Raw genomic sequence first — 14,596 nt, 5'->3', positions numbered from 1 at the left:
CACCCAACCTCTCCATCATTCCCTATACTCACCTTCAACCCACATCTCTCTCTGAGTGCATCAATATTTTCAATCATGAAGCCTCCTTGAGGCTCCGCAATGTGCACGGTCAGACTGACCTCAGTGAGAATGCTGAAAATGTGGCTGATGAGTGGAACAATTTGAGCACTTGGCTGGTGGCTCAGTTTCCCGTTATGCTGCAGCTCCTGCATGCAGAGGGAAGTCAGAGCATTGAGGCTGCAAAGCAAAGGTTTGCTAGGAGGGTGGCTCTTCATGAACTCGAACAGAGAACCAAGCTTCTTGAAGCCATTGAAGAAGCCAAGAGACAGAAAGAACAAGAAGAAGAAGCTGCCCGTCAAGCAGCAGCTCAGGCTGAACAAGCCAGACTTGAGGCCGAACGTCTTGAAGCTGAGGCTGAGGCAGAGCGACTTGCACCAGTTCTGTTTACTCCTGCTGCTTCTGCTTCCCTTCCAGAACCTCAAGCTGCTCAGAACGTTCCTTCCAGCTCTACTCCGACAAGCTCATCCAGACTCGACATCATGGAACAACGTCTTGACACTCATGAATCCATGCTGATTGAGATGAAGCACATGATGATGGAACTTCTGCGCCGTACTGACAAATCTTAGTTTTTAGGATCTCTTCTTTTTCTTCCTTTTCCTTTTTATTTAACGTTGTTTTATTTAAACTCTGCTTATTTACTTACTTTAATTTGTCATTTGTGATTCTATATGCATATATCTATATATATTTGTGGCACATATGTTTGCAAAACCTGTTTTATTCATAATTGTTCTATGTTTACATCATAATTCTTTCCATCATACATTATTCCCTATATCTAGAATGGAGGATCCTTCCTCATTCTTCTGCATTCTTGGCGCTGCTCCACTCTTTCCTTCTCCAGACGATCCAATGCATACTCTATGTTGCCAAGTTTGATGCTCAGATCATCTTTTTCTAGACTATCTTCTGTCGTCTTGAGTCTCTTTTCCACAGTCTCCTTCTCTTCCAGCAGATTCAGCTCCCGCTGGCAAAGCTCCTGAATCTCTTCCACGAAGCAGAGGAACTCCTTCAGATCTTTCTCCATCTCTGGACCAAGATCTTCTTCAAGCAGTGTCTTCGTCAGCTCTTGTATGGTCTTTGTACCATCGGGATGCCTAATATTGAGGAACATATCTTCCTCAAACGCCTTCCTTCTGAGCTCTTCTAATGCCATTCTGTATGATGCCATTTTTTTTCTGAATATTATTCGAGGTGTGAAGCTTACCTTTCTCTCCAACGTTTTTATAGGCTTCACTTTCTCTCTGAAAGTTAATGCTCTTACAGTTTCTCGCGGTTAAGTACTTGGTAACTGACCCTTCTATTTCCTCACTTGACCGGTGGTAAACGTTCATCCCTTGCATTAACTCTTCTATTTATTATCGCCTCACTCTGATTCTTACATCGTTTTCATTTTCTTTAAACTTAGACCTTCTCTAAGGGGGAGTACCTTGTACTTCAAGCTAAGTTTTTCACACCCCAAGCTTTTTGCTTATGACAAAAAGGGGGAGTAAACCCAGTTTTTGATGTGTAAGATGTGTTAGTGTGACTTATTTTTCTTTTGGAGATTTTAAGAGTTCCACCTTCATGACCATAGATGTGTCACTGGGCAAATACAAGGAATACATTTCACTTCTTCTGAAGTGATTCTAAGTTGACTCTGATACCCAAGACTCTGATACCTTGTCCATGACTCTGATCACTTATGCGCTCTGATTATTCGTTTTTCATCTATGTCATAAGCTTTTCACTCTGAACTCTTATATGATTTAGCTCAGAATCTAGACTTTACTAACGTTTTCATCAAGTATTAGATTCAGGGGGAGCTAAGCTCAGAATCAAGCAGTGACTTGAATTCAGAATGAGCAAGATAAACTATTCACATCAGGATAAGTCTTATTCTATATCTCTAAACTCTGAGTGAATTCAGTTTAATGTTTAAGAATTGTTCATCAAAAATCTTAGTTTTGTCATCATCAAAAAGGGGGAGATTGTAAGATCAAGTTTTGATCTAGTAGTACAACTCTATGTTTTGATGATTACAAGTTAACCTTTTGATATGAACAATTGTGGTACTCTAACGTGTTTTTCTGAGTGTGCTATTTACAGGCTCTGACCCTGACTCAATTTCACACAAATCAGAAGCACTGTGTATAAAGGGTAACCCAAGCAACGCTTTCGCATTCACCATGTTCAGTATGAACAGTGGAAAAGCTTCAGAAGATCTGAAGCTATACAAACTCTGATGAGGACTCAGTCGCTAGAAGCTCTGATGATCCAGAAGTTCTGACAACCAAGAAACACTGAAGGTTCAGATGTTCCGATGGTGTAGAAGACTCTGAAGATCCAGAAGCTGAATAGTGGAAACTCTGAAGTCCAGAAGCAAGAAACTCTGAAGGCCATGTTCTTCCCTCTGAGTTCAGAATCAGAAGATACAATGGTCAGAGGATCTGTGCTTTCCCTCTGACTCTGATCAACCTGCTTCACAAGTTCCAATACGAAGCATTCCTCTGATCAGAAGTCTCCTAGGTTAAAAGGTCAAGTCGCTATCCAAGTACAAAAGCAAGTGTACCTTCCTGACGACCTACCTAACGTTCTCAGCCACAGCAGAAGCTGGATTTTCCAGAACTGCCCTCCAACGGTAGCATTTCCATGCAACGCTCAACCCTAATCCTTGGAGTATATATAGAGGCTGAAGATTGAAAGAAGCGGCTAGAGAAAAGAAGAAAAAAAAAAAGATACAAGAAGCAATACACACGCGCAAGACATATTCTAAGCTTTCTTTCATCTTGTAATTTATTTTAGTTTACACTCAGCTTATTCAGAAGCAAACCCTTGTAAACACCAACCTCAAACAGTTGTTTGATTTTTCCTTTAGGAGATCAAGGTTGATCGGATCCTAGAGAAGACTAAGAGAGTGAATCTTAGTGTGAGCTAAGTCAGTGTAATTGTTAGTCACTTGTAGGTTTCAAGTGCAGTTGTAACTCTTACCTGATTAGTGGATTGCCTTCATTCTAAGAAGGAAGAAATCACCTTAACGGGTGGACTGGAGTAGCTTGAGTGATTTATCAAGTGAACCAGGATAAAATCCTTGTGTGCTTTTCTATCTCTATCTTTTGCACTTAGTTCTCGAAAAGATTTGTTAAAATCTTTAAGGTGGTAGTTTTTGTACTGAAAACGTTATTCAAACCCCCCCCTTTCTACCGTTTTTCATACCTTCAGTTATGACATATTCACACCTCTCTTTCTCTAACATTTCATTTCCACTCTTCTTGACTCTCTCTCTCTCCCTCTATCTCTCTCTCTCTCTCCCATCACATCATTAATCATCTCTCATTTCTCTCTATCTTTAATTCTTCTCTCTCTGAAGGTAGAGAGGTGTGAAAAAAATTATTTTAAACTTTTACGGCCCTTGTTCTAACCCAGAGAATGGGAATTATGTCATATCACAACAAAAATCAAAATTTTCAAGTCCCATGAATGTTTATGTGTTGTTTAATTTCTAAGTGGAAATTGAACTACAAAATGGTGTTTTTGAATTTAACTTGTGTTTGCAGATGGAAAATTTTCAATGAACGCAAGTGCTTCTTCTACAAGACCATGGGTCGTGATCTTGAGAACATTGACATTAGAGTTGTTGGGAGCGGCCAATGGAGAGTTATGGAAAAAGGCAAAAATATTCCTATCCCTCGAAACAATCAGGTGGTTGGGAGGAGGAATACCCTGAATTTTTGGGAATTGCAAGAAGCTCGTGCTAGGAGGACCAATTGGGTGATGCATGAGTTTCGTCTTGTGTTGATTGCTAACCCATCTAAGGTAACATATAAAGCAATTACTTACTAACGGTTATGGTTCCACAATGCTTAGAGATACAATCAAACAAGTCTTTATAATGGGTCAAGAAATCCTCACCTATAAAATATCCTTTAGAGTAAAATTAGACGTAACCTGAATTCTTAAACAGAATATTTTAATTAACACTTAACATTTTAAATGGGTTGTTAGCAATGCTAGTGTTCTTTTTTGGTTTAACAGGACCATGTCGGTTTATTAAGAACTCTGTAATTAGTTTTTGCTATTCTCATGTTTGGGTTTTAGGATTTGGATATTTGGCTTGCCAGAGTTTGTTGTACTTTTTTTCCTTTTATGGCGTTTTTTCCACTGGATTTTTCTTAGAAATTTTTTAATGAGGCTCTTTTTTTGGTTGGCCTTCCAAAGGGTGTTTCTTTTATTCTCCCTTCATGAGAGGCTTGTTCTCATGAGGCTCTTTGTTATTCAATAAAATTCTCTTGCTTCCAAAAAAACAAAGGTAGGATATATCATTATCAAACTTGTTTCCTTTTGTCTTATTCATCATCAATCACTAAATTTTGTTACTCAAAATGTAGATGGCAAACTGGGCTATTTATCGCATCTTCAATAGTAAGGATGCAAATAAGGTGAAGAATGCAAGATGATGTAATGAGGAAAGTTTCAATGCTAAGAGTGGCAAAGTCATTGATTTCAATACTGCACTCATTCCTTAAGTAAGGGCAATGAATCTCCTTGAACAAATATTGTTCATGTGCTCTTTATCGGTGTCATCTTTTATAATTCACCAATAAGTAATTACTTAATGAAATAAATGTCATGTTATAAAACATAATATTAAATTTTTAAATTAGAAATGGAATCACAACCCTCTCAAGAAAAAAGGGTTTGAAAGAGCTACTATACCTAAACTACATCTTCATAACAACTTATTCTCAAACACTTTGAATTAATATCAATTACAAATGATATTCATTTCAAAGGGATTTTTAGATTTTTTAATAATACGTATGCATTTAAATTAAATAACCAAAACTCCTCCTAAAAATATTAATCAAACATCCAATTCAATAGTAAACAAATAATTAGAGACTATTCTCATAAAAATTTAAATTATTATGGATATTTATCATTAATGAAAAAATATCTTAACTAAATCGAATTTCAAACAAGAATTTTGTTTTATCAAAATATAGTTAAGCATAGCAACACCGAAAAGTTGCTGTTTAAATAAGTTCGAATAGTCTCAATTAACTTGGTAAATGAGTGTTATAACCTATTATATTACAAAGTATTATTGGCTAAATTTTTTTCTTAAAGATTCATTGTTAAATAGTCAATAAAATAGGTCATAACACTTAGAACCTAGTTTGTCAGACATGGCAATATTAACAAATTTTAATAAATATTTTTTAACAGTACTCTTTTATATATATATATACATATATATATATATATAGATTATAATAAACTTTAGAGTTTTTTTCTTCAAAAATGCTTTTATAAATACTTTATATGAAAATATTTTCCGATGTAACAAAAAAATAGTTTATATGAAAATATAAATAAACTAGTGCAACACACGTGCAATGCGCAAGTATTATATGTGTATTCTACCTTTTTATGTTATTTCTTATTATTCTTTTTATAAATGTTATTACTACCTCTGTTCCAAAAAAAAAATGTTAAAAATCACTACTAGAAACTAATAAACTATTACGTTTAGTTTAGAGATAAATCAAATTGAAAATTTTAAAATAAATAATCTAAATTAAATTAAAAACAAAATTTAGAATAAATATATTGATAAATAAATATAAAATTCTATGCAATTAATAGGTCGGAGAAATGCAACACCACGTTTTGTTTGGGTGTAATTGGGCTTGAGTAGCATGGGTTTCTCACCCCATGTCCATCGGGGCTGCCTGTCGAGGCTATTCAAAATGCAAGGGTAAGGTCACATGGGGATGGTGTTGCAAGGGCTATCTGCTATATGGAGGGCAAGAAATAATGCAGTATGTAATGGGGTAATTTATTATCCTGGAAGGGCGCGCCATGTCTATTTCCATGAACGCTTTGCAAGATTGGAGCCATGCCTCGCGGCATATTTCTGTGGATGCAGTACGGGAGGATCCAGGAAACAAATGGCAATCTCTGGCACAAGGTTTTATAAAGGTGAACCTTGATGCAGGTTGGATGGAAAACTCTTCTACTGGTTTTGGCATGATTGCTCATTGGAATGAGGGGAGAGTTCATGGTGGCTACGTCGCATAAGGAAACCTATCGGTTGCAGCCTCTCCTAGCTAAAGCTTTGGCCCTTCGATGGTGTCTAGCTAAGCTGTTGGAGCTAATTGATAGTTCACCTAGAATAAACCATTATTATCTTTCCGATGTAAAAAAAAAAAAGAATGAACCATTATTATGTATTAATTTCCAACACAATTCATTGGCAAATACCAATTGCTAATTTTCATATTAATTTCAAATTGAGCAACCCGAGCATTGCTATACTATCATTCTACTTCATCCTCCTACACACTAAATGAAAAAAGAATTAAGTGTTTTTACACTCCCAAGATACCAAATGCAATAACTTCTTACTTCATTTAGTGTGTAAGAGGATTAGTAGAAAGATAAATCGACGATGGCTTCCGTGGGTCAGTTAAAAACTGACTCACAGTGGTACACTTGAAAAAATTTCTTGTAATGACATTAATGCCCTCAACTTATTTATTTTTTAGACAATAATATCCTCATCTTCTCCACTACTTCTCTATCCCCTTCAAACTCCATTAACCTCTTCACCCTCACAAGTCACAACTTTTCCCAAAACCCAATTTCCCAACAAAAATTTGAAGGTTGCCGGAGCACTATCAAGACATAAACAGAAAGAGAAGGAGAAGCAGTGGTGTGGAGATCAATCAAGATCCAATTTTTCCATCAACCCACAAAGATCCACTGAGTTTCCTCCATAAAGGACCAACCTTTCCATGGCTAGAAGCAAGCATGGCGGTGAGCAAGCATCGATCAGTCAGGGACATACAGTGGTGTTGGAGAAATGTTTCTGCGATGGTTGCTGGCTGCCTCACCACCTCAAGTCTATTGCATGCATCAGACGAAGATTAACCAAGCAAGAGAGAGAAATGAAGTTTGCAGCTTTGCTGAAAGACCCAAAGTTTGCAGCTTTGAATTTTTTCAGTGCTCTTCTGCAAATGGGTATCTGTGAATCGAAGAATTTTTCTTAGATTCAATGGAATTGTGACCCAAAGTTTGCATCTTTGACTTTTTATGCAAATGGATCTCTATGAATTGATGAAGAATTTTTCTCAGGTTTAATGAAATTAGGAAATTTAAGAACAAAACCCTGATCAAATTTTAGGATTTAAGAAAAGAAAGAGAGAGAAACGCAAGGCAGGGAGGGAGAAAGATGGAGAGAAAACCCAGAAGAGAAAGGATGGGTTGTTGGTGACAGTGGAACTGTGAAAGATTGAAAATAAATTTAAGGATATTTCAGTAAATTCAGACTTCTACTAAAATTAATCTCAACCATTCAATTTTAAATTATTTTATCCAATGGCTATTTTTCAACTGCACTACCGTGGGACAGTTTTTAACTGTACCACTGAAGACAACACCAGATAAATCATTGAAATCCTCATAAAGATCATTTTAAAAATGGTGGAAGTTCTCCTAGTACGTATTGATGAATGGTGGGATGCAATGCTCATAAACTGAGGCGACTAATAGTAAACACTTATCTTGGGCACCATTTCCTATTCCCATCACTTTCTCACTTTGAAATCCTGCACTTTTTTTTGGGTCAAAGGTTTTGAAATCCAGCAGTCCAATTGTAAGACTAAAGGCTTAATTGCACTTTTCGTCCCTGATATATAGCGTTTGTGCAATTTTGGTCCCCTATGTTTAAAACGAGTAATTTTGGTACACCAAAGATTAAAACGTGATAATTAAGTTATTTCGTTAGTTTCCTTAACTCTGTTAGCCTACGTGGACATCCACACCACCCTTGAATGGCATGGAATTGCTATCCACACCACCTTGAATAAAATTATATTTTAAAAGTAAAAGAATTGAAATAAAATAAAAATAATACATCATTGATAAATAAAATCCCTATTCTGTAAAAAAAATATTATGTACTGTCCAAAAAAATTAAATATATTATTATTATATAACCAAAAACAAAAAAAATTCCTATTCCTCTTCTTCACCACCACTAACCCGAACATATCTGTATGTTGTTCTTCACCAACACCGCCACTCTCTTCCGTACAACCAGCACCCGTCCGGAACCAGGATCAAACGACAACTTTGACCACCATCGTGCCTGTGAGTACCGTAGTTACCCCCCGACCTTCGTCCCCACCGGCGCTCAGCAACTCGCACCACTTCGTCGTCGTCGTCCCAAACGCCACAACCCATCTCCGTCGCCGCTGAATCCGTGTTTTCTACCATCCGCAACTCCTCTCCACCGCATTCCTATTCTTCGATCTGCCCTCCTCAATTAGGTTTTCCCAAGGATGAAGCTTGGTTCTTCGATTTACCTCCCTCAACTTAGTTTTCATCAAGGTTCAAGCTCTCAGAGAGCTTTGATTTTTTCATGGGTTTGATGACATGTACTGTTCCTTTGATGAAGGGGGTAAGGGGGTGGTAATGGTGGGTCAGAGAAAAGGGATGAAAGGGGAGGTTAAGGGGTTTTGGGTTGATGAACGTTGGAGGGAAAGAGGGAGGGCTTTGAGTTTGATGTTGATGTTGATGTTGATGTTCCTGTTGTTGGTTTTGGGTTGAATTAATTTCTGAAATTGGTTTGGGTGGTGTGTAATTTTTGGGTTCTTCAAATGGAAAGATGTAGATGAAGCTGAGATGATGAAAGGGAATATGAATATGGGCAATGGTTTTTATTTATCTATGAGTTTTTTTAAATTATTTTTCTTTTTAATTAATTACATGGCATCATAGTGGCGCACACAGTCAGATCCACGTCGTTAATGAGCTCCACATATTTGACGGAGAACTAACGGAAGGACCCAATTATCACGTCTTAATCTTTGGTGTACCAAAATTGCTCATTTTAAACACAGGGGACCAAAATTACACAAGCCCTATACATTAGGGACGAAAAGTGCAATTAAGCCAAGACTAAAATACCTCCTGAGTCTAGAGTTTGGGCCGTGCAAGTATCATTTGTTTCTTTAACTTCGCGCTGCCCCTTGAGTCCTTGACTTTGACTAGAATGGGGACTTGATCCACAAGTATACGTGTAAACTCGTCTCAACACTGCCAAATAGTTACTATCTATTTAACATGATATCACAAATATCTCATTCTAATTTTTTCCTTCCAAAAATTTCATTAATAATTTGCTTTTCGATGTTGATTTACTCGCACGTTACTTTTTGTTAGATTTCATTTCCACTTCACTTGCTCTTCAATCTCTCTTATTATCCTATCAGGTCACTCATCTTATTTCTCATTTCTCTCTCTTATATTATATCCTTATTTCATTCCGAGTGTAAGTGTATCTGGGATTTCATCCGAACTTTTTTCTTTTGCTTGGAGCATTCCTTGATCGAGCACGCGGTAGGCCAGTATTATGTGCATGTTGAGAAATGAACATTTGCAAAATTGAAAAAAGGGACCACAATTTTAAGAGACCAAACTTATCAGAGGAATAAATAATAGACCAGAAACTTTGTTCATCAATTTAATGCATTCTGGAGTTTCTTGCAGCAGTTTATCATGGACAACAAATTACAAGCGTTGATTGATCAATGTAGATAAAAGAGTTGCATCCTTTTATACAATGGAAAGAAAGAACCATGGAACAACAACAACACCAATAAATAAGATGGAAGGAAATTAGTCCAAACTAGAAAGAAAGAAAGCAAGCATTAAGGATCAAAAGAAATCAATATCTAAATAATTACCAGCAGGCTTCACTCCTGGTGCCACCCTCTCAGCCGCGACTGCTTTCATCGCCTGTCTTGGAACCTCCGGTGGGCTCGCACACCGGATCAGCGCCCAGTTCACATTATGAAAGAAGGGATGTTGTTTAATTTCTGTGGCGCCACGTCTATAGGCAAGACGATGCTGAGGCTCCTTCACAAGCAGACCCCTAATCAGGTCCCTGGCAGCAAAACTCACACTAGGTGATTCTGGAAACCTTAAAGGCTGGCCAACTACATTGAACAGAGTCGCTCGATTCGCCGAGCCTTTGAACGGTGTTCTTCCAAATAGAAGCTCGTACAAGAATATCCCAAATGTCCACCAATCCACAGCACTGCCGTGTCCTTCCCCTTTGACGATTTCAGGCGCCAAGTACTCGTGTGTGCCCACGAAGGACATCGATCGAGCATTCGTCGGCTCAGCCATAAGCTCAGGGAGAGGGGTAACCTGATTGTGAATGTCAGTCTTCGGTTTTGACTTCTTTTTATCTTTCTTGGATTTGCCGGAGAGAAATCGCGGCGTGAAACATGAAGGCTGGATGCAGTCTGGCTGGATCACACAGGTTGGCTCGATGCACGCAGGCTGAATGCAGTATCCCGATGAGCCTTTTGTGTCCAAGGTAGTGTTTGATGATTTCACCAGAGTTGGACTCACAGCACACCTTAGAGAGAGATCAAAGTCTGAGAGCATTATGTGACCATCTTCTCTTACCAACACATTCTCAGGTTTCAGGTCTCTGTAGATGATCCCGAGCATGTGCAAGTACTCCAAAGCAAGGAGAACTTCCGCCACGTAAAACCTGCATAGTACATATAGATGAAATCACAACATACTTAATCAAGATACTTTTCTAAACATACAACACCAAAAAAGAAGAAGCATCTTAGTTTGAGTTAATGAGAGTAGCACACGAGAAGCTAAATATATTTGAAATCTAGAGGACTTGAGACTGGAAGTGATTTCCACCTAGAAAGCTATTTGAGATGTCGAGTTCATTGATATAGACTTTTGTGTTAAAAGTGCAGAAGTTATTGATGACAACAAACAGGTACTAGTTGCTCACACAAGAAAAGAACAAATACTGATATTTATAACACAGAAAGACAAATTTTACACTTAGAAAAGCTGTTTAAAAGAATTGTGACCAAATCACATGGCAACCACAAAAAATTGAAATGAAAAGTGGCAAGAAAATGGTGACTCGTAAGACCATAAAGCACTAAGAAAGGGTATAAAATTCACCCCAAATATCACAATTGAGGAAAGGGGGGTTGTGGAGAACTAAAGTAATAATGAAAGGCAGAAAAGAAAAGGTAGAGCCTGCAAAAGCAAGCATAAATTTATCAAATAATGCAGGCATCCTTAAAAAGAGTTAAACAAATTATTGAGAGTTTTTAGACAACAAAAGTAGAAAAGAATCAGTGTTATTAATGGTAGATGGCAGGTTACGGCGTAAAGCCAAAAGCAGGTCATATTTGACAAATATTGATGACAGATGGTGGATTATGGCAGAATATCGGTCATGGCGACTTACTGGAAGTCCACCATGGCGGGATATTTGACAACACTGAAAAGAATATCTTGCTACAAATATGTGGATTTTCTGATTTCTAAGGAGTTCGAGATTTGAAAGCCATGAAAAATGACCATCATCAGTAATATCAGGTCAAAAAATACAATTTCCTCATTTTCATTGAAAAGATAGAGCTATCAAATACCAATATAATTTCCCTTGTGGGTTCTGTCAAACACTTTAATTGAGTCCATAAATCCAGGGAATATATAATTATCAATTGCTTATAAAAAAAAACATAATTATCAATTATCAGGTCCCATGGTCCTGTATGTGCCTGCATGTTATGTGCAGATAGAAATGATGGAAGGAAACAAGGAATTGCTAACCTGGCTGCATGCTCTGAAAAATACTTCCCAGGTTGTCTTTGCCTGAGTGCATGCAGGTCCCCACCAGGGCAAAACTCCATGACCAAGCACGAGAATGTCTCGGTCTCAAAGTGTGTGTATAACGAGGGTAGAAACGGATGATCTAGCGACTGCAATATCTCTCTCTCTGTCTGAGCCCTCACGAGCTTCTTGCGACTTGCCAGTTCCGTTTTGTTCATCACTTTCATGGCAAAACAAGTCTTTGTGGCACTTAACTCAGCGAGATACACGCTTCCTATGTCTCCACATCCCAATTTCTTCAACAACCTAAAATGTCTCATTTCCAATGCCCCGTCACGAACTCGGATGGCTTGGATTGCTTCCCATCTCACATCATTTGCCTTGTGGGGTTTATACAAATTGCTGCTCAAACTACTGGTGCTGCTCTCATCACTAACATCACTTCCAGTACTCTCTCTGTAGATGCTAGTCTTCCTGCTTTCGTTAAATTCACCGGAATTAGTAACTTCTCCGCTTTCAACTGACTTATCAACACTAACACATTCACTTGACGAAGGTAATATGCAGCTGTCAGATTCTAATACGCCACTAGAATCACAATTCTTGGAATCGTCGACTGGATCATCGATGCACAATTTTGTTTCTATTGCAGAGATATTCTTCTGCAAACAATTTTCAACAGATTTGTCATCAGATTTCTCCATATTTGGTAATTCTTCATAGCTGTTTTCACGGTTGATGGTCTTCATTCCATAATTTTGGCGATTCGAAGAAGCCCCGTGATTTCTAGATCCTCTTATGGGAGGCCGAGAAGCCCCCAATGTTGAAGGAGGATCATGATCTACCCCAGAAACTGAATTCTGAACCTCTGATAAAGACACAATTCCTCCATCAACAGGTGACTCCATCAAGAAATTCTTAATAAGCTGCAAAATCAAATTCAGCACAGTCAATTAAGGAGATGTACTCATTCAATTATAGGGTCTACTTCTACAAAACTTTCTCAATAAAGAAAACAAAATATCTACACAACTATGCTAGTTGAAATTAAAAACAAAAACACAAAAAGAAAAGCAAACAACAAAAATTAAGAAAAACATCAGAAAATTGGCAAGATGCATCACCAGAAAACCATCCAATCGAACATAATCCGTTAGTCAGAAAACAACTGAATCTAAAGGTAAAAACATCAACTTCAGACAAAAGCAAACAAACCCCTTTACCCAAAACCAAAGCCTTGCAGAAGAAGAAGATCAAGAAAATTCACAAAGGCTGAACCTACAAGCAAAGTTCGAGTCTTTTGTAAACTTAGCAAGAAACCCAGTTCTTATCTGGTCAACCCAACACAAAACAAAAACCACACTCCAAAATCAACGCCCTACCCAAGTTTTGTATTCCAAAAAAGCTTCAAACTTTGTAACAAAACCCACAAGTTAAAGCTTTCTTAGAAGCCACCTTCAGCTTTTCCTTATGAAAAAAGCAGCAAAAGCAAAAGGGTATGCGTGAAAGAGCACAAACCTGATCAGAGAAAAGAAACAACAGCAATGCAATTGAAGAGCAAGAAACCTTCTTCCATAGCTATAGAACAAGCAAGAAGAAGAACCACACACACATACTCCCACAAAGTGAAGCAACTTTGGTGGTAGTAGTGGCTTTCTGCAACTCTCAAGAGACTCAGATCCGATCCAAGAGCAAGAAAGAAAAGAGACAAACAAAACAAATAGAAACAGCAACAACAACAATTAATATTAATAATAATAATAATTTGATTGATGCTAATATTAATTTTTGGATTTTTTTTCTTTTCCTTTTTTGCAAGTTTATGTATGATGGGGTGGTGAATGATGATGAAGGGTTAGGCTTTGTGAAATGGGAATTGCAGAAAACGAAGCTTTAACCTGAGAAGCAAAAGGGTTGTAATAATAATAATATAATGAAAAAGAATAAAAAAGGTGGAGGAGTTTCCCTTATCTTAATGGTTATGTTCCCTTAAAAAGAAACCCAATTTCGCCTAGTTTCTTGTTCTTGTTTTGCGAAATTTAATGCTTTATTTTTGTTGAGTGCACGCTGAGTGAGAGGTTTATGGCAGCGATGGGGGCACTTTCATTCTTGACCCATCATGCCTCCTCTTCACTATTGTTTTGCTTCTTTTGCTAAGGTGTGGATGGAGTAGTGTTACTGTTTACTCAATAGTCAAGCATGATTGATTTTTATTTTTTCTAAATTCTCTCACAATTCTAAGCTGGAGTGTGATGAAGGCTAGAAGTCTTCTCAAGAATGTGACACTTAAGAATTGAACTTTTTCAACTTTGGGTTCAAATAACTACTTTATACCAGTATGATCAACGCCCTAAGGTCTAAGTAGTTTTGTTTTTGTGTGCTTGGATGTCTATTTAGTTTTTTTTCTTACGGGTATCCTGAACGAGAAACAATTTTATTTGAGCCGAAAACATTCACATCATGGTCAGACTCACTCTCTTAATATAGTTTTTTCCATTTACAGGACTTGAATTTTTAATCTTGCTTAAGGAAAATCAAGCTTGTATCACATGAACCAATTAGCTTTTGGTAAGGTTCTCTTTAGTTTTAGTTTTAGGGCTTGTTTGGTATAAGACCTGATAGTATAAGGTTTGATAGTATTAGCCCAGATAAAATTTTAATATTATACATCGTTTTGTCATGCACTGTATAACTTATCATTTTGTTTAAATTGATATAAACATGTGTTTCGTGAAATATTGAATAATGGTATATATATTATAAAAATGAAGATGGTATTAGTGGGTGGTAAAGATCGATGGTGGTGGCTGTCAAGGTGGCTACCATAATGGCAATGGCAGTGATGGAGGGTGGTGCTTGTAGAGGTGACAACGATGAT

The 14,596-nt window shown here is 37.5% G+C and overlaps 2 protein-coding genes across 2 annotated transcripts; one reads left to right on the top strand and one right to left on the bottom strand.

The window, feature by feature from the left end:
- Positions 1–3,567: 3,567 nt before the first annotated feature.
- Positions 3,568–4,499, top strand: LOC130720548 (NAC domain-containing protein 83-like). The gene is made up of 2 exons (XM_057571205.1): positions 3,568–3,858; positions 4,431–4,499. Exons 1-2 carry the CDS (start codon positions 3,568–3,570, stop codon positions 4,497–4,499), a joined length of 360 nt encoding a protein of 119 aa, XP_057427188.1.
- A 5,015-nt stretch (positions 4,500–9,514) lies between these two features.
- LOC130729583 (protein kinase PVPK-1-like) lies at positions 9,515–13,776 on the bottom strand. Its single transcript, XM_057581380.1, has 3 exons — positions 13,237–13,776; positions 11,719–12,644; positions 9,515–10,615 (listed from the first exon to the last, which is right to left on the bottom strand). The coding sequence occupies exons 2-3, from the start codon at positions 12,624–12,626 to the stop codon at positions 9,769–9,771; spliced, it is 1,755 nt and encodes a 584-aa protein (XP_057437363.1). The 5' UTR covers positions 12,627–12,644; positions 13,237–13,776; the 3' UTR covers positions 9,515–9,768.
- Positions 13,777–14,596: the final 820 nt, after the last annotated feature.

Source organism: Lotus japonicus, chromosome 1, assembly GCF_012489685.1.
Source record: "Lotus japonicus ecotype B-129 chromosome 1, LjGifu_v1.2".
NCBI classification, from domain to species: domain Eukaryota; kingdom Viridiplantae; phylum Streptophyta; class Magnoliopsida; order Fabales; family Fabaceae; genus Lotus; species Lotus japonicus.
This window is presented reverse-complemented; position numbering and strand designations above follow the sequence as displayed.